Genomic DNA, 17,809 nt, shown 5'->3' with positions numbered 1-17,809 from the left:
GGATACCACTGTGTGTGCTGCTGGGTGCCCTCAGGTGTGCTGGTGGGATACCACTGTGTGTGCTGGTGAGTGCCCTCAGGTGTGCTGGTGGGTGCCCTCAGGTGTGCTGGTGAGTGCCCTCAGGTGTGCTGGTGGGATACCACTGTGTGTGCTGGTGAGTGCCCTCAGGTGTGCTGGTGGGGTACCACTGTGTGTGCTGGTGGGTGCCCTCAGGTGTGCTGGTGGGGTACCATTGCGTGTGCTGGTGGGTGCCCTCAGGTGTGCTCATGGGGTACTGTTGTGTGTGCTGGTGGGTGCCCTCAGGTGTGCTATCAGGGTACTGTTGCGTGTGCTGGTGGGTGTTCAGAGGTGTGCTGGTGAGTGCCCTCAGGTGTGCGTGTGGGATACCACTGTGTGCACTGGTGGGTGTTCCCAGGTGTGCTGGTGGGGTACTGTTGTGTGTGCTGGTGAGTATTCCCAGGTATGCTGGTGGGGTACCATTGCGTGTGCTGGTGGGTGCCCTCCAGTGTGCTGGTGGGGTACCATTGCATGTGGGTGCCCTCAAGGATGCTGGTGGGTGCCCTTCGGTGTGCTGGTGGGGTACCATGCACCATTGAGTGTGCTGGTGGGTGTTCCCAGGTGTGTTGGTAGGGTACCATGTACCATTGCATGTGCTGGTGGGTGTTCCCAGGTGTGCTGGTAGGGTACCATTGCATGTGCTGGTGAGTGTTCCCAGGTATGCTGGTGGGGTACCGTTGCGTGTGCTGGTGGGTGTTCCCAGGTGTGCTGTGGGTGCCCTCAGGTGTGCTTGCTCCCTGTGCACACATGAGCTCCTCGGGTCTGCTTCTGGAGCACCCGTATGCTTTTTGATAGTGTGTGACGTCAGATCATGATCCAGCCTCAGAAAACAAGACCCAGGTCTTTGAAGGTGGGTGCTCGGTCCTCCCAGCCCACTGGAGTGATGTCCCTGGCCACTCCCTGTGCTGGCAAAGAACTGGCCTGACCCTGCCTGCTGCTTACTGCTGCCAAGTCAAAGTCATCCTTCTTTCACAAGAAAGAATCAGTGGCTGCAGTTGATATCAAAGCCCAGGGTAAATGCTGACAAAAGAAGCCAGGCTCCTTGGAGAACTGGTTGATCCCAGGGATGGGGCAGCAAAAATACCAGAGGATCCCGGAGTGCCTCACAGTGGCAGGAAGTAACACCAGGGAACATGGGAGTGTGAAGTCAAGTGGAGGAAAGACAGGCTCAGCAAGATTGGATTCTAACCCATAGCACAAATGCTACCCCCGAATCTGTGCTAATACAAAGGACAATGGATGAGTGAGAAGGTCAGGGCCTTCTTGTGGGGTGCCACTAGTCAGTGTCAGCAGAGCAAGGGAAATGGAGAATCACCATGGCGTGCCACAGGCAAGATCTCCCCACCCAGTGTGTGCTAAAAAGGGTAGGCAAAATCTTAAGAATCAGAATATTTGCCTTTCCTGAAAATGTCTCCCCAAGTTCTTAATCTTCAGGGGAAATAGTGACTTTAGAGGACAGATCTGGCAGCCACCATCTGCTTCTGGTGGGAAAAATGAAACTTAGTGGTAATGACATACATTTCAATGTCACACAGCCCTGGCAGGGTTCCCTGACATGTCATTCTGATAACCTCACACTCATTGTGAAAAGAAGTTAGTCAAACCCACGCTTGTGAAATCCAAAGAAAACCTACAATTGATGTTACACTGCTATTAAATTCTTTGTTTTGATCATTGTACTATGTTTAGATAAGATATTAGCTGGGTGCTATGTATCTAGATACTTGAACTTTGCAACTTCTCTTGAAGTCCAATACCAGTTCAAAGTGAAAACTTAAAAAGGAAGCCGGTCACTGGCTTCAGCTGCAGCTGGACCAGCAGTTGGTCTTTTTGTTGCTGGGGACTCCACCTCAACATCTCCATCACTGATGTGAGAAATGCCTTCTGTAATTCTGGAAAAAGAGCTACAGGGTTTTTACCCAGAAATGGGCTCAAGTCGGTCATGAACCCATTGCAAGCAGTTCTTGCACCAGAGCATGTAGCACCCTGCGCAGTGCACTAGATCCACAAGACACAAGGATGATCTCATTCAAGTCCCTAGAGATTAAAAATGGGATTTATAGTCATAGGCATATAGAACCCAACAGTTGGAAGAGTATGTGTAAGAAGCACCCACCACCTCTGAGATTGCACAGCCAGACTCGAGCCCAACCCCAAGGACTGAGGACCAGACCTTGCTGGCAAGTGTGTGGCCACGGCCCAGCATCCACTGGGGGAGCCACAGTGGTGAGCCCTGACAGAACTGGCTGGAAGTCAGCCCTCTGGAAGCTGTGCACAGGGATGCATCTAGCCAAAGGCATTCCAAGAGGAAGCTAAAGGCCTAGTGCATTGTGGGCTGGACGGCTGAGAACACAGGCTGACTGCAAGAACTAGGAGTCTGTTCTACCTCGTTCCTCTGAAGCTGCCTAATTCCAGAAATCAATATAGAAAGTATTCTTGCTTATATATAAGGTCTGCATTTTAAAACATCAGTCTTATTCATTAAAAACTTAATATTGTGTCTACCTTGCTGACTATTTTGACTCGGGTCAGAACTTGGATGGAGCCTGTCTTACGCAGCACTTTCTAGAACATGATGGTGAAATTGGGAGTCCCTCGGCTGTCATGGCCTCTTGATAGTAATGGGGTTCCCCAGGTGCCCCTGCCCTGAGACACCTCTACCATATCCTACCATATCTTCAGAAGCCAGGCTTGTCTCTTCCTCCTTACCACCTTCTAACCCTGTCCTCCCTGCCCCACTAATCCTCTCGGGGAAGTGATCCGAGAACAACTGTGTAACACTTTACATGCTTGAGTGACCTGTGCATGTAAAATGTTATGTGTTTCTCTCTCTCTCTCTCTCTCTCTCTCTCTCTCTCTCTCTCTCTCCCCCTTCTCCTCCTCCTCCTCTTCTTCCTCCCTTCCCCCATTTCTGTCTATCTCTATCTCTCTTGGGTTAGGAGATAAAACCTTTATTATGGCAATGACATGGCTGTGATTTCAGCCACAAAATGTTCCAGGAGAAGTTGGTCTTAGGTGTGGAGCTCTTCTTGGGAAGTCAAAACCTTGTCCTTCATTGTGTTCCCAGCAGGAAGTTGGCCACTGAAAAAAGCAACCACCTTGTCTGACTTAGAAGTTGCCAGGCCACGTACTTCACCTAGGAAAGGGAGACTGAGTGAAGCAGCTCTGACTTGAAGACTCTGAACTGACCGAAGCAAAGTCAAGTTCATTCTGTTCTTGCTATTTTGGAATCTGTGTCAGAAAATGTTGCACTAGAAATATCCAGGACCCTTTAACAATGGTGTATTAATTACTGAGAATATAGGCTGGTGTGTTGTCAAAATAACAAAGACTTGCACACAGTGAAGGTTAATGCTTTATCCTTCATGTAAATGTCTGTGCAAGAAATCCAGGCCTGGTGTGGTGGCTACTCTGTCATGTGGGGCCCAGGATCCCTGCCATGCAGCAATTCTCTTCCACCCTCAGTTTCATCTCAAGGACAATGATCTGTCCGCCATCTCCTGCTGGAGCAGCCAGTGGGAAGGAGAGGAGGAGAGGTCAAGATACACTTCTTCTCTTAAAGAGCATAATCCAAAATAGCAGATATTTTTTCCATTTGCATCTTACTGTCCAGAAAGTAGTCATGTGGCTATCCCCACTTGCATGAGAGGTGGGGAAATGCCTGTCTAGAAATCCAGTGACAATGTAGGGAGGGAAACAGATATCAGAAGGCAATTTTAAGTTCCTCTGTTATACTTTGATTATATTGTGACACCCGTCCTAAGGAAAACAGACCAGAAGAAATTTTTGAAAAGAAATGAAAACCACCCAAATTGGAAAGGAAAGTTTAAATTGTCTCTGCAGATGGCATTTCTATATATAGAAAACCTTTAAGATGCCACCAAGAACCTCTTTGCACTTATAAACAAATTTTGTAAAGTTGGATACAAAATCAACTCACAATCAGTTGCATATCTAAACACTGAAAATAAGCTATCCAAAAAAATTGAGAAAGTGATTTCTACTTATAATGCCAAAAATAATAAAATACCTATATGTGAATTTAACCAAGGAGGTGAAAGATCTGTATAAGGAAAACTAAAAGACATTAATGGAAGAAAATGAAGAAAACAAAATAAATGGAAAAACATCCCATGGTCATAGATTGGAAGAAGTAATAGTGTTACTGTGTTCATACTACCCCGTACAATCTACCAATCCAGTGCATTCCTATCAAAGTTCTAATGATATTTTTCACAGAAATAGAAATGAATCTTAAAATTCATTGGTTAGTATTATAGGAGTAAGTCCCTGGTAGAAGGATAAGTTCATCCCCCTTTCTTCTCTGTCCCTCTCTCATGCCCTCTCTCTTGTGCATCTGTGCACTCTCTTATTCTTCTGCTTTCTACCATGGGATGATGCAGTAAAAGCATCCTTGCCAGATGGTGACCCCAGTTGGTGGATCTAGAATGTCCCAGACTCTAGAACTGTAAGTATTAAAACTTCTTCATAAGTTACCCAGTCTCTGCTCTGTTCTTCTGTTACAGCAGCACAACATGGACTATGATAATTAATTTGATTGTGATTATCATTATATCATGTGTGTTGTATATTATTCACTTGAATGTGTATAATCTTTGTCAAATATATATTTTTTAAAAGACTATATAACAAAGAGGAAAAACTCACGGAACTATACTTTGTTATCCGTGTCTCAGGGAAAAAATTCAAACATCCATGCTAGTTCTGCCTGTTGGCCTTGGATGGGTACACTGCTCCCTCTAAAAGGTGACACCCCTCTCACCCACCAAAGCATCCAAGGAGCAGCAGCTGGAGGTGACCACTAGACTCCAACAGCATCAGATGACTTCCGGGCACTATCTCATCACAAATCTGTGCACATGAGACACATTGTTTCTTCTTCCTCTATGGTCAGATTGAAAGAAGCATCTTTGTTCCCAGATGTGAATGGAACCACTGTGTCCTCTTCATCTTTTCCTGGTGGGGGTGCAATGAGTTGGGGCTCAGAGAGATATTAAACGAGAGCATCTCTAGGCCCTTGTGGGACTTCTTCCACATCCCTTGGTGGTGGAGGTACTGCTCCAGGCTTCAGAACTCCAGCCAGATGGATCCCAAACTCAGGAGAATGGTAAGTAGGACCCGCAAGGCTCAGAGCCTGCTGGATCAGGGTATGCTGGTCCCTGGCCTAGGGAGTGCACACTGACCCAGCCAGCCATGTAGGCAGGGGGATGCCCAACATGCCCTCGGGCCGCTACTGACAGATGTCCCTGCCCCAGGGATATGGGATTTGGAATCACTTTATCAGCATTACTTTAGGGTGGTTAAATATTCTTCAAAATTATTTAATGGCAACATTTCTAGGAAGTTTATATTCAAGTGTTTCATGAACTCCGCCCTCACACTTCCTCTACTCAGCGTCATGTTTTTGTGGCCATGTCGAACCCCACGGCATAAACGTGCCACATTCCATGTATCTATTCGCTAGCAGATCGATGTGGTCTGTCTCCACCAGTGTGAATAGTGCTGCTGGGAACATTTGTGCACTGGTTCTTGTGTGGATATAACTTTCCATTTTTCTTGAGTATGAAAGCCAGGAGTAGAATTCCAGGGTCATGTGGCCTGTCATTTGAGAAAGTGCAAGACTCTTGCACAACGACTGCACTGGCACATTCCTGCCCACGGTTTACAGAGGTTCCCATTTCTCCATCCCCCCCACACACTAGTTAATGCATCTGTTCTGTTGTAGTCATCCCGTAGGCATCTACACATCTCAAATGATTGCTCTGCATTTCCTATGATGTTGAGCATCTTTTCATGTACCTTTGACCAAGGAATCTGCACCTTTAGCAGGAACCCTCTTCCTTACTTCCCATTCAAAGGATGCTGACATGACTCTGAGAACATTTTCAAGTTCAAGTAGAAACACTCCCTGGGTTTTGTCGTCTTGTGGGTATGTTTCCTGCTCCAAGATTCTGGATCTGAGCATGATTCTATTATCTAGGGCTCAGCTTATTTCCGACTAAGTTCTTCTACTGTTGATTTGCACAAGACAGGATCTGGCTTTCTCTTCCAAGCAGCCTGTTAAAAGCTAGAAGAGGGAACTATAATGACCAGAAAATGCATGGACATTGGTGACCAACACTTTTCCAATGAGAAGGTAGAATGCTTTCCTCTCGGAGAAAAGCCTTCTCCACCAGGCAGTGATATTTGACCAAGGAGACCCATGACTGTATCCACTCACGTTTAGTTCTCTATGTTCACAGACCCAGCCTACCAGAGAGGGATGCACAGGCTTCTCCCAGGGCCTGTATTTCTCCCTGGGCGGTCACGGACTTCTGACGTCCTCCCATCCGCTTCTGCCTTCACACCAGCTCACAGTGGATAGGGAGGCTCTTTCAATGGCTCACAAGTACCTCCCTGTCCCCAGTCCCAGCTCATGCTGGACAGGACGGCCAACAGGGATGTCTCTATTGCTTCCCTGGGCAGCCCTGCTCACCCCCAGCCAGGACACTTCTCCACTGTGGGACTGCCGGGGAAGACTGAGAAGCAAGTGGCCCGGGAACAGCCATGTGGCTGCAGACATGGTAGCCGCAGGCTAAGCTAGCCAGGACATTTCCTGGTCAGTCTGCTCCTTGCCCTGATCTATTGTTTTAATGGAAAGTTTTAAACAAGCTTAAAAGTGGACAGCTGGGTGCAATAAGCCCCCACATGCTCACCAGCCATTCCAGCAAGTATCCGCTCATGACCGGCCTTGAGTGAGCCAAAGCGCCTTTCAGTCCCTTCCCCTTCCCAGATCTTTCTAAAGCAAATCCCAGACACTGCGTCACTCTACCTACCACTGTGCATATCACCATTCCATTCACACACTGTAAACCTGCAGCAGATCCTGAATATCAACACACTGCAGCCATCAAATTTCTTGCACTGCGCCATGAAAAATGTCTTTTTTATAGTTAGTTTTCTAGAACCCAAATAGAAATAAGATCAATGTTTCATTTTTGTGGGAGGAACTTCTCAAATATTTGCTGTTCTGGAATGATACCCTCTAATTTGGGAGGATCATTTATTTATTCAGGAAACCAGACCATTTTTCTACAGAAAAATCCACATTTAATAGTGACTCAATTTTTAAAGTTTCTGCTTTATTTGATAGTATCTAACTTCTGGTTTAAAGTGTCCTCTCACCGCAATAAGCAAATAATGTAGTTATGAATGATTTTTTGCTATCTTCTACAATTCATATTATCATCTACATTATTATCACTTAGAAATTTATTTTTATCATTATAGAAACATTAATTTTTGGAACAATGTCATGTTTTAGTAAAGAATAAAAGTGGCTCATGGTATTGTGTTTTAATCTTATACCCCGGTGAAAATGCCTGAGCTCTGCTCTGATTTCTGACCTAGCCCGGGCTTCTGGAATGGGCATCCTAGTTCAGCATGCTCCCCACCAACAAATGACGTGACAAGAGGGATCAAAGGGGGTTTTAGTGAGGATTGGAGAGCAGGTTGGGACAGTAGACCCTGTAGACCATTAGAGAGTTTCTTAACTCTCTAATGCCTCCGTTTTCCCACCTGTGAATGGGTCAGCAATAATATCTGCCTCTCAGAATTGTCAGCTCATTGCTGTGAAGTGCTCAGCACAGTGCCTGACTTTCATATACGTTGCTACTGCTAATAAAAATGCAAATTGGACCTTATTGCAAGAGGGCATGGCTTCTTTCGTGAATAAACCATATGATGTCTATACTCACTGATTCTCTCCACTGCTATATATAATCTGAAGAATGCTCAAAATCTCAGATTCTGAGCTTGGCTTTATCTAATAAAGGGATGCCAACTTTCCTTCATCACAGTGTTTTAGCACAATCCATGGTAGAGAGTTTAGAATTCTGTTGATGAACCACATGGTAAGGAATCCCACGGTGGGAGTTGGGAGAGCCTGCGAGACTTTGGTTGTAGGGCACCCTCCACTGTCCACATCAGAACCTTGATAGTTCCAAAAGAGAGGGTCTGGGTGGGGTCCTCTCTCCTTCTGTGGGCTCGCTGTGAGGGCAGCCTCAGGCTCTGGTGCTGCAGACTCCTGGGCTAGGAGGAGAATATGTACAGTTCAGTGATGATACGTACCCCACCGGGGCTGGGAAAGACCCAGCTGCCAGCTCCCCCCAGGGCATGCTGTGCCTTCAGTTGGAGCAGCCACCCAGCAGGTCACAGGCAGAGAGGCTGCTCCACACCCCAGCCCACTCATGAGGTACCCCATGGCCCCTTGGCCCACACCTCTACCCCAAGGAACCAGGGTGCCACCAGGAGCTGAGGCTCACCTGGGGCTGGCACTCGAGCTCCTGGAGAGATGGGGGGGGCGAGAAGAGGTTTGTGGTAGCTCCAGTCTCCATTCTCTAGAGGCTGCCTCCACCTGTCTGAGCCCTGAGACAGAAATGTGGGCATATGACTTATGTGCTGGAAGCTGGCCAAGCAGTTGTACTTTAGTCTCAGTGTTTCAGGGAGGACTGGAGAAGTGTTGCATTAGGGAGCTTTAACCTAAAGACCTTCCTGCCCAATCCCAGTACTGCACAAACTGAGGGAAGTAACCTTTACACACAAAGAGAGGGACTTCTGTCCCCAAAGCACAATGCCCCAATGTCCAGCTTCTCAATCACTCTTTCAAAAGATTCAAAGTGCATTGGTTAAAACAGAGGCAACTTTCAGGGTACATGAGTGGTTCAGAAAGGGACACATGCTGGGCTTCTGGCACCACTGCACCATCAAGCTGACTGTCCCCTGCTGAACCACTAAGGAATGGGATCCAGAATGCCTCAGGGAGTAGGTGTAAGGAGAAAAGGAGAGAGATGGTGTTAAGAAGAGGTCTGTACAATGAAATTCCCCAGAGAACATAGGTGAGAGGGAGGCCCCGGTACCACCCAGGAGTAACCCCTGTGCCCGGGCACCCCAGGTCCAGAGTCCATGGAGTTTATCTTCACAGTGTACTTTGGGCACTCGTTATCCAACCTGCCCTTTGTACCACAGGCCACAAGTCCACTCAGGAGTGCTGATATAGGCAACACTTCACCGGATGTTGGTCCTGCTGACAGGTTGGGGTTTGGATCTTGCGCTCCTGGTATCAGGACCACAGTTATGAATAATTCCCAGTCCTGGCCATGGAAGCTGGGGATATCCAAGATACGAACATTGATGCCTTGTAAGGTTAGTGATTGGAGCATGCAACCTTTTCCATGAGACTTCTGGTCTTCAGCTTATCCCTGCCCTCTTCCTACTTAGGAAAGTCTGCATTGGGTAACAGGTAGCACTTCCTGTGGAGTCTGCAATGTTGAGCACAGGATGCAGGTCAGGCATGGGTCTTGCACACATCCTGCATCGGCCAGGGGGATGGGCTGGCTGAGAAATAAAAGCTAAGAAATAGTACCATGAAATAACCACAGAACACAGAAATATAGTTTCAGAGTGAGGGCAGCAACGGACCAGCTGACCAGACGAGTGCAGCTTCTAACAAAGATGGAACCCATGCTTGTTTTATTTATAGGGGTACAGGTCAAAGGGGATTGGTAGGTATAAGGTCTCCGTGTGGGAGGAGTCTTGTCTCGGTGCTTGCTTCTTCATGAAAAACAGGATATATGTGCAGGTAGGCAGGCTGTTTGGCTGTTAACGGGTCACGCCCATGTCTGGTGTTTTGCAGGACCTTTTGGCAGAGCTGGGTAGGAGTTCACATGTATCGGGTCATCTCACCAGCAGGAGTGCTGCTATGTGTTCCCAGATACCAGATCTTCCCATTCAATGGCTTCAGTGCCCATCTGTTCTATGCACATTTTGCGGGTGGCTTCCTACACATGGGGACATCATCTTTCACGAAGCCATATCCTTGTAGGCAAGTTCTGATCAAGCTAGTAGATAAGTTTTCTTAAAATTACCAACAAGCAACTGAATGTACCTTAAAACTTAAGTCAAAAAGGAATAGACTTAAAAGCCCACTAATGTCACTACTAAGGGATACAAGACAAAACACACAGTGATGATCTGGGGTTGAAGGTGCGGATTGGCTGGGCCACAGCATGAAGGAGTGAGAGTCCCACCAAAAGCAGGTACCAAAAGCACCCCAGATGCAGAAGGCAGGCAGAGCCAGCCCAAGTGTATGCAACTCAGGGGCAGACTAGTTCCTGTCATGGGCCAGGCTATTTGGGCAATGACCAAACAGACTCCATTTACCCTAAGACTCCATACCATGTAAGAAATGCTTCTCTGGCGGGAAAGCCCAGCCTCTGTACCTATTAATAGTTACCTAGCATGACATACTTGGCAACACAAAATAGTAATTCTTATATAATGTAAAATTGTCCTCTTTAGTTTCCATTTTTCTTGGGCAATGTACCTTGTCAGAGATGGATTGTCTAGATGTTAGGGGTCACTCTTCAACTTGTACTCAGCTAGGGTCATTTTGACCCCCTTCCCTTCTGCCTGCTTGCTGCTATGCCAACCTGGAAAGTCCTGTGGGAAATACCAGTGTACCCAGTGCATTCTCACTAACTGCTCACTTCAGCTTCTGTACCTGCTTGCTTGCAGCTACGTCAACCCAGATGTGGTTTTTGCCTTTAAATATCCTAAAATGCTCAGGATTGGGGCTGTTCCTTGCAGAGACAGTTATGGGTCCTGTGGGGAGCAGTCACCAGGTGGCCAGCTAAATAAAGACTCTTTACTTTGGACAAAACTGGGACTTAGTGTGTTTTCTGAGCGACCTGCCCCACAACAGTTCCCAGCTGGCACCAGTGTTGGACCTGGAACGGGCACCTCCAAGCACCGAGTGGAGGGTCACAGCGTATCTAGAGAGCAGTCATTGCAGAGGAGAACGATACTCCTGCCTCCCAGTCAAGCCCGTGCATATCCCAAGCGAACCCCAGAGGGCCAGGAAAAGCGGTGCTCCCTTTTTTGCCAGTTATAAAGGGTCATGGCTGATACTCTTACGACAAAAGGCAGTTTAACAAGAGAAAAGCATGACGGATTTATTAAGGTGTACATGTTTACAAGAGCCACGCCAAATATGAAACCCAAGAAGAGGGCCAGACGGTTGAAGGTTAAAATCTTCTTCATGGGAAGAGGGTATGGGGGCTTCCTGCAATTCTAGAGGGGAGTAGGTGGATCTGGGGAGAAATTAATGACCCCAAGATGATACAATAGTTTGAGACGAAGTTCCTCTGGGCTCTGATTTCCAGTCTCTTCGTCCATGATAAAAATTTAATCTTCCTTTGTTAGTAAAATTCCAGTAAAGGATTTTGGGGACAATTCTAAGATCTTTGGTTGCCGCAGTCTGGCTGGGCACAAGATCACGAGCCACTCACAGCTTTGTAGATTCAAACAGCAATTCTTTATTCCCGAACTCACACCGGCCTCTACACACGTTCTGGGGAAATCCAAGTTCTGAGCCCAAATTCCCGTACTCCACCAGGCTTTGAATCCCAAAAACTTTCTGAATTCCACGAGAACTCAACGGGAACTCAGGCAGCAGGATATGCCCTATTCCCAGCAGGAATAACCTTAAACCTGGAACTGCCCTAAACCCAGATTGTCCTAAACCTGAACGCCCTAAACCCAAGGAGCGGGATACTTCCTAAAACCTGCAGGATACACCCTAAACCTGGATCCGCCCTGGTCCTTGAGCACGGTCACCTTTCTCAAACATACATGCAATGTCACAGCGAATGTCCAAGGCAAGTCCATTTCCACGAGTCCTTCCTCTAAGCAACATGGGGTACGCTGGCAAGGAAATTTCAGTGCGTCATTCCTACTTGGCAGTGGCCCTCAGCATTTGGTAGATCTGGAAATTGAGGAAAAGCCCCTTCCTAGGCTTCAGAAGAGAATAAGAACAGAGAGGATCCAGAGACTGGCTGTGGAGGAGTTAAACCTGCTTCTGAGACTCGGCAGCTCAGCATGTCAAAATACCACACTTTGGGGTATGTTTTCTGAGCCCTCAAAATACAAAAGGCAAGTAAGAAGAAAAATGGCCCCTAAAATTAATTGGGAAGTAGATTACTGTCACCGAAATGCAAACTGTAGGACATACTTAAAATGGATACCCCTGAAGTATGTTTAAAATTGTCAAGAGAAAAATGCAAGCCTTACACTCATGTCAAAGAACAAGAAATTACAAAACTTAAATAAGTACATATGAAGCACGAACAGATGGATATGAAAACTACCAATGAGAAGTCCTGAGCATGAAAAATCGCCGTTGAAATAGCTCAGTAGGTCGTGTAGGTTGTAGACTAGGCACAATCCAAGACAGAGAACTAAGGGACTAAAATGCATTTGCCTGGGAGAATCTACCCAGGACGCAGAGCAGAGAGACAAGGGGGCAGGGGCGGAGGAGACCAGCTAAGCTCTCCGGAGGGAATGAGATGAAAAGGACTGACTCCCTGTAGGAAGAAGAAAGCAGGGCTTGCGGAGTTGTTCCAAGGGAGAGTGGCCATTTTACAGAATTAAAACTGTCCAGTTTGAGCCCCACACTGAGGACTGAGCAGGATGGACACTCAGGCCCACAGGGAAACTGAACAAGGAATAAGAGGCAACCTGATGTGACTGGGGGGAGAACAGGCGTCAACGTCAGGTGTGGTGACACGGGAGACAGGTCACGGCCTCACCGAGCTCATGTTCACACAGGTCATGCAGATAATTTAGTAAACAAGTGAGAAAGTGTTAGGTGGTGGTGAGGGAAAGAAAAGCCAGCCTGCTGCGTTGGATGATGTCCCTCCGCATGACAGCCCCTGGGTCCACCTGGAACTTCAGAAGGCGACTGTATTTGGAAATAGAATCTTTGAGATGTGAGAAGTTAAATCGAAGTCATGCTGGTTTCCAGTGGTCCCTAAATGCAGCGACTAGTGTCCTTCTAAGAAGAAGAGACACAGAGAGAAGCTGGCCATGAGACTGGGCGGTGCACACAAAATCCAAGAAACGCCCAGGATTCAGGAGCTGGAGAGGCGGGAAGGAGCCCAGCACAGCCTTCAGAGGAGCACGCCCTGGCCACACCTGGATTCGGGAGCTGTGGGCTCCAGACTGTGAGAGGATGAGCCTCTGTTGTTCCAGCTGTCCAGTTTGTGGAAGTGTCACAAGTGCCCAGGACACTGATAGAAAGAGGTAGAAAAGTCCCTGCCCTCTCTGTGAGTCTCTGCCTTTCCATATGTTGAACTTGGGTTCACAACCAATAATAACCTGTGACCAAATCCTAGGAGTGGCCCCTGATTCATGCTGCCCTAATCCTTTGGGCTTTGCTTCCCAGGTGGCAAGGGCAGCTAAATCCCTGGGTTTTGAGGTCAGGACAACTTTGCTTTGAGCTTACCGGCTTAGAAGATACACTTTAAAGCAAGTCGAGGTAATTACAGTTTCCTAGGAACAGAAAGGTGTTCTTCAGCAACCTCAGCATTTTGGTGCCTCCACCCTGCCTCAGGGTCCCCCCTCCTGACTCCTGGAAACATCTCCATCCTTCCTTGTCATCAGGCCTGAGTCTGGGCCTCTGCTGGCTCCAGCACATCCTGCATCTCTGTTCTGCCTGGGTCTCCTCTGCTGCTCCCTGAGGTCACTCAGTCTCCCCTGCAGGCATTTACATGCATTTTAACACTTCAACACAAAATCACTACAGTGAGACTGTAATGCCAGATTCGTGGGACCCCAATAGACCTCCAGGAGCCGAATCCGATGCAAGCACACAAGAGTCTGTATTGCAAGCTCCAGCCTGGACTCACAACTCTTCCCGACGCACCTGTCACCCCTCAAAATCAGAAGCCCTGCCCTGTTCTAGGCTCAGAATCAGAAGCATTCCTGGTGTTGAGGATCTCACAAGCTGTTTTTGTTTTTGTTTGTTTCAGCACTGGGGATGGGATTTACTACTCAGCCACATTCCTAACTCCTTTTTATTTTTCATTTTGAATCAGGGTTTCACTAAGTTGCTGAGATTGACCTTGAACTTGTGGTCCTCCTGCCTCTGCCTCCTGAGCAGCTGGGATTATAAGCATGTGCCACTGCATTTAGCTACACAATCCAGCTTTATCTGGTGACCATACTGTCACCCCTGTAGTATATTTCAGTGTATCAATTTAATTGATGATAGGTTCCTTCCTATGGGAGACGGGGTTAAAAAGAATAGGAATCTGGTTATTTCACTCACATCTTTTCTTTTCTGGCCTTATTTGTCACTGTGCTCCAAGCTGCCTCACGTTTGCAGATGCTGGAAGGCTCTGGAAGTGGTGCAAACCTGGGCAATCTCTCTGGCTGATCTGTGGAGACCCCAGGGGACAAAAGGGCTGGAGGTGGCACTGGTGCAGTTAGCGCTGCCAGCATCTCACAATGACAATGCAACTTTCCCCTCCCGTGGCCCACCCTCACACAGCCAGGGGCCACCTGAGCCCACCTGGGCCTTGGGGCAACCAGATTAGTTGTCTTCTGCCTAGGATGGAATGCTCCGAGGACCTCACGCGCCCTCTCCTGCCAACCCCCACAGTGCGTGGCAAACACCGTTGTCTGAGTCGGAGCCAGTTGCCAGCCTGAGCCAGCCCATCAGTAAGTGCAACAGCTGAGGTCCACACCAGCTGAAGAACCTGGAGAGACCCGGGCCTGGCTCAGGCTCCCCTCCGTGGCTTCTGGAGAAGGGGTTCCTGAAGGCCTAGTGGCCGGCTCAGGTCCTAGCCACGTGATGTCCTTTGTTGCACACCCAAGCATCCGAACGCAGGGGAGGTGTGTGGGACCTGTGTTCAGTTCAGAAACGAGTTTAAACCAAACCTGGCCTCAGCCAAAGGTCCTCTGGCATGGCACTTGCTGGCCAGATCCCACTTGAGGGTGGTGCAGAGACCCGGGGTTCTCGGAACTTTCTGGAGAACTTTGCTCCTTCCCTTTACTCTTGGCTGCTCTTTGAGGGGACCTGCCCTAACTGCCTCCTTCTGCACTTGCTGCATTGCTATCGGCAGGAATCCCAGGATCGGCTCTGCTTGCAGGAGCCTGTTTTCTGTCACTGTTTTAGATCCTGTGCTGGGAGACAAACTCGGGTGAAAACCACACTTTTCTGTTACACAACGTTCATCAAGGCAGACGCGGCGCTTTGTCAGTGAGAGCATGAGACTCTAGAGGACTTGGTAAACGCGGTTCTCGGTGTCCATGTTGTCCCCAGCACTGGAGTGTGCTCCTGGGCTGCAGGTAGTCCGTCCTGGCTGGAGACTGCGGGGCTGGGGAGTGCTTTCCTTTCCCACTGTTCGGCGTCTGCGCAGTATGGGTTTTTCCCAGCACCCCTGCGCCCAGCTTGCTTTTGGCTGGTGTTTTGTGGCAGGAGACAGACATGGAGGGCCACGCACAACAGAGGGGCGCATCAGGCAGGCGAGAAGCCTGGCGAGTGGAGGAGAGAGGACGAGCAGATGTCGAAAGGCCCAGAAGACTGAGGGTGCTCTCCTCACGTCCTCACTCTGGGGAAGGGCAGGCAGGGTGGACATGGCCAGGATGTGGCCCTCCTCTGAAGAGTTAACAATGTCTCTGCACAGGGACACTTGGAACTTTGTTTCAAATCTGAGCAACTGGCAGGAATAAAGAGGAGCCTGTGGAATCATGTAGTTAAGGAAACTCTGAGATCAGGCCTCTCTCTGCCCAGTCTCCAGTTCTAGACTTTCACGTCCCCTTTCTGTCCCCAGCTCCTTTTCCTTCTTCCTGCAAAGGCAAAAACCAGAGTGACCATTCTAAATCTCCAGATTTTCAGTGGATGACTAGTTCAAGATCAAGCATGACTGTCACACAGAAAACAAACAGAAAGTTAAGAGCAAGAGGAGAACAAGTGGGCAGAGCCAGAAATCCCACCCAGAGATGGGGAAGGCCACATTCAGGGCCAGCACTGACCTCGGGGGCTGCTCTGTCACAGTGGTTGGTACCTGAGGGGAAAGGGAGAGAAACAGAGAAGGATGTGGGAATGGAGGGCATCCGCTCTGCGGTCAGGACCAGGACCTCTCCCCCGCCCAGGAGGCAGTGCCCACTGAAATTGGAGACATTCTCAGTCTGTGTATAAATGCTGTTTTCATTCTTTCCCGGCTTCTTTTCCTTTTTCTTGTTTCTCTTTTCATCTTTCTTTGGAGAGAAGCAACAAGTAAATGTTTTGATGGAAATTGAATGAAAAAAGTTAAAACAGCCTACACCATCTCAGAGTCTGCTTGGAAGAGCCCTCCTGCCCTGAGCTCCGTTTCCTGCCACTCAGGTCTCTAGGTCCTTCCCACCTGACTTCTTTGCCATCTGCCTCTTGGCTGGGTCCCAGAAGCTCAGGGAAACCGGCCGGGGAACGGCTCATCAGCGCCTTCTAGTGGTCTGTGTCCGTAACCCACTCGTGAACAGCCCAACCTCACTGTGAACTTTTTTATTTTTCCCCTCTGATGGGCTAACATTTTTTTAATTTATTTTTTGTTTGTTCTAATTAGTTTTACATGACAGCCACTATTCAACTACCTTGTGTGCATCCCTCATAACATTATATTTCTATTGTCAAATGAGTGGTTGTATTTGTGATTATCATTTTTTTTGCCTGTATTATGATGGAATTCATATACCTTGCACTTCACTCATATAAAGTAAGCATTTTAATGGGTTTTAGTGTATTCCGAGCTGTACAACCATCACCACAGTTTGGAAATATTCTTATCAACCAAAAAGAAACTCCTAATTATCAGTCACTCCCCAAGCCCACCCCACCCCACCCTGCCCCCAGGTAACCAATGATCTACTTTCTGTCTAGGGATTTACTCTTCTGGTGCACCGTCTCCTGCATAAGGGGATCACACAATACTTAGCCCTTCTTGCCTGGCTTATTTCACAATGTGTCCAAGGCCCATCCACGTTGTAGCAAGTGTCAGAACTTCATTCCTTTTCATGCCAAGCCCTGCATCCCACTGGATGCCCAATAATCTCTCATTACATGGACGATCCTCATTTGGTCCATTTGTCTGCTGAGGGACATTTGGGTCGTCCCTTCTTTCCCCATTGACTTATCTTGGCACCCTTGTGGAAAGCCAATTGATCATAAATATGAGGCTTTATTTTCAGATCTTCAGTTCTATTTAATTCATGGCCTTTTGTCTACGCCCCCTTACTCAAAGCTGCTCTCTCTCTCAGCCTTCTTGGTTGTGAACACGGATTCTCTGTGGTCTCTCAGACTTTATGTGAGCTGAGTCCTATCCAGAGGGTTTCTGAAAACACCCCTCCCTCTAGGAGGCATGTCACCTGGGAGCTGCGCTACTTTTGGCTGGTGATGTTTCATCCTGTGCTAAGGGACGTTTTGGCTGGAGAGGTACCCCCTCTCCTGCATAAGGACACGCATGCTGCGTGCAGTTCTCGTTGGACTGACGAGAAAGTCAGTCAGTTCTGATTCTCACCTTTGCTTGGTTGGGGCCCAGAGGTCAAGGACAGTGCAGGAGTGGAGTTGGCTGTGGCCAGTAGTGTTTGGGGAACAGGAGCAAGTGATGAAGAGACCCACACCTGGTGCCCTGCAGCACGGCACAGAGCCTGCAGAGGCAGGCGGACCCCACCGTGTCAGCCCAGGGAGGCCAGGTGAGCAGCTGGGTTTTCCCCAAGTTCTCAGAGAATTTAAAACAAGCAGTGACAGGATCTAACCCACCTTCCAAAGACATCTGGCTGCTGTGTTGAGAGTGAGTGGAGGGCTCTGAGTCGAAACGTCCACCTCCTGTCTGTCAAACAGACTTGCCGATGCTCCGTCCTAAGGCAGGTAACC

The 17,809-nt window shown here is 48.3% G+C and overlaps 1 protein-coding gene and 1 long non-coding RNA gene across 2 annotated transcripts in view; one reads left to right on the top strand and one right to left on the bottom strand.

Annotated features, from left to right (window-relative positions):
- The first annotated feature begins 63 nt into the window (after positions 1-63).
- The window catches only part of Cndp1 (carnosine dipeptidase 1), a 41,393-nt gene continuing 23,647 nt past the window's right edge, over positions 64-17,809 (top strand). Inside the window, 1 exon segment of the mRNA XM_078029878.1 lies at positions 64-9,261. Within this exon segment, the coding sequence (XP_077886004.1) occupies positions 9,022-9,261 (240 nt within the window). The 5' untranslated portion in view covers positions 64-9,021.
- Positions 11,044-16,324, bottom strand: LOC144369750 (uncharacterized). The gene is made up of 2 exons (XR_013429467.1): positions 15,934-16,324; positions 11,044-15,747 (listed from the first exon to the last, which is right to left on the bottom strand). It is a non-coding gene; the product is annotated as an uncharacterized LOC144369750 (long non-coding RNA).

The sequence above is a fragment of the Ictidomys tridecemlineatus genome, chromosome 13 (assembly GCF_052094955.1).
Source record: "Ictidomys tridecemlineatus isolate mIctTri1 chromosome 13, mIctTri1.hap1, whole genome shotgun sequence".
In the NCBI taxonomy this organism is placed as follows: Eukaryota; Metazoa; Chordata; class Mammalia; order Rodentia; family Sciuridae; genus Ictidomys; species Ictidomys tridecemlineatus.
Note: the sequence above shows the minus strand (reverse complement) of the source record. Positions and strands in the feature narration are given on the sequence as shown.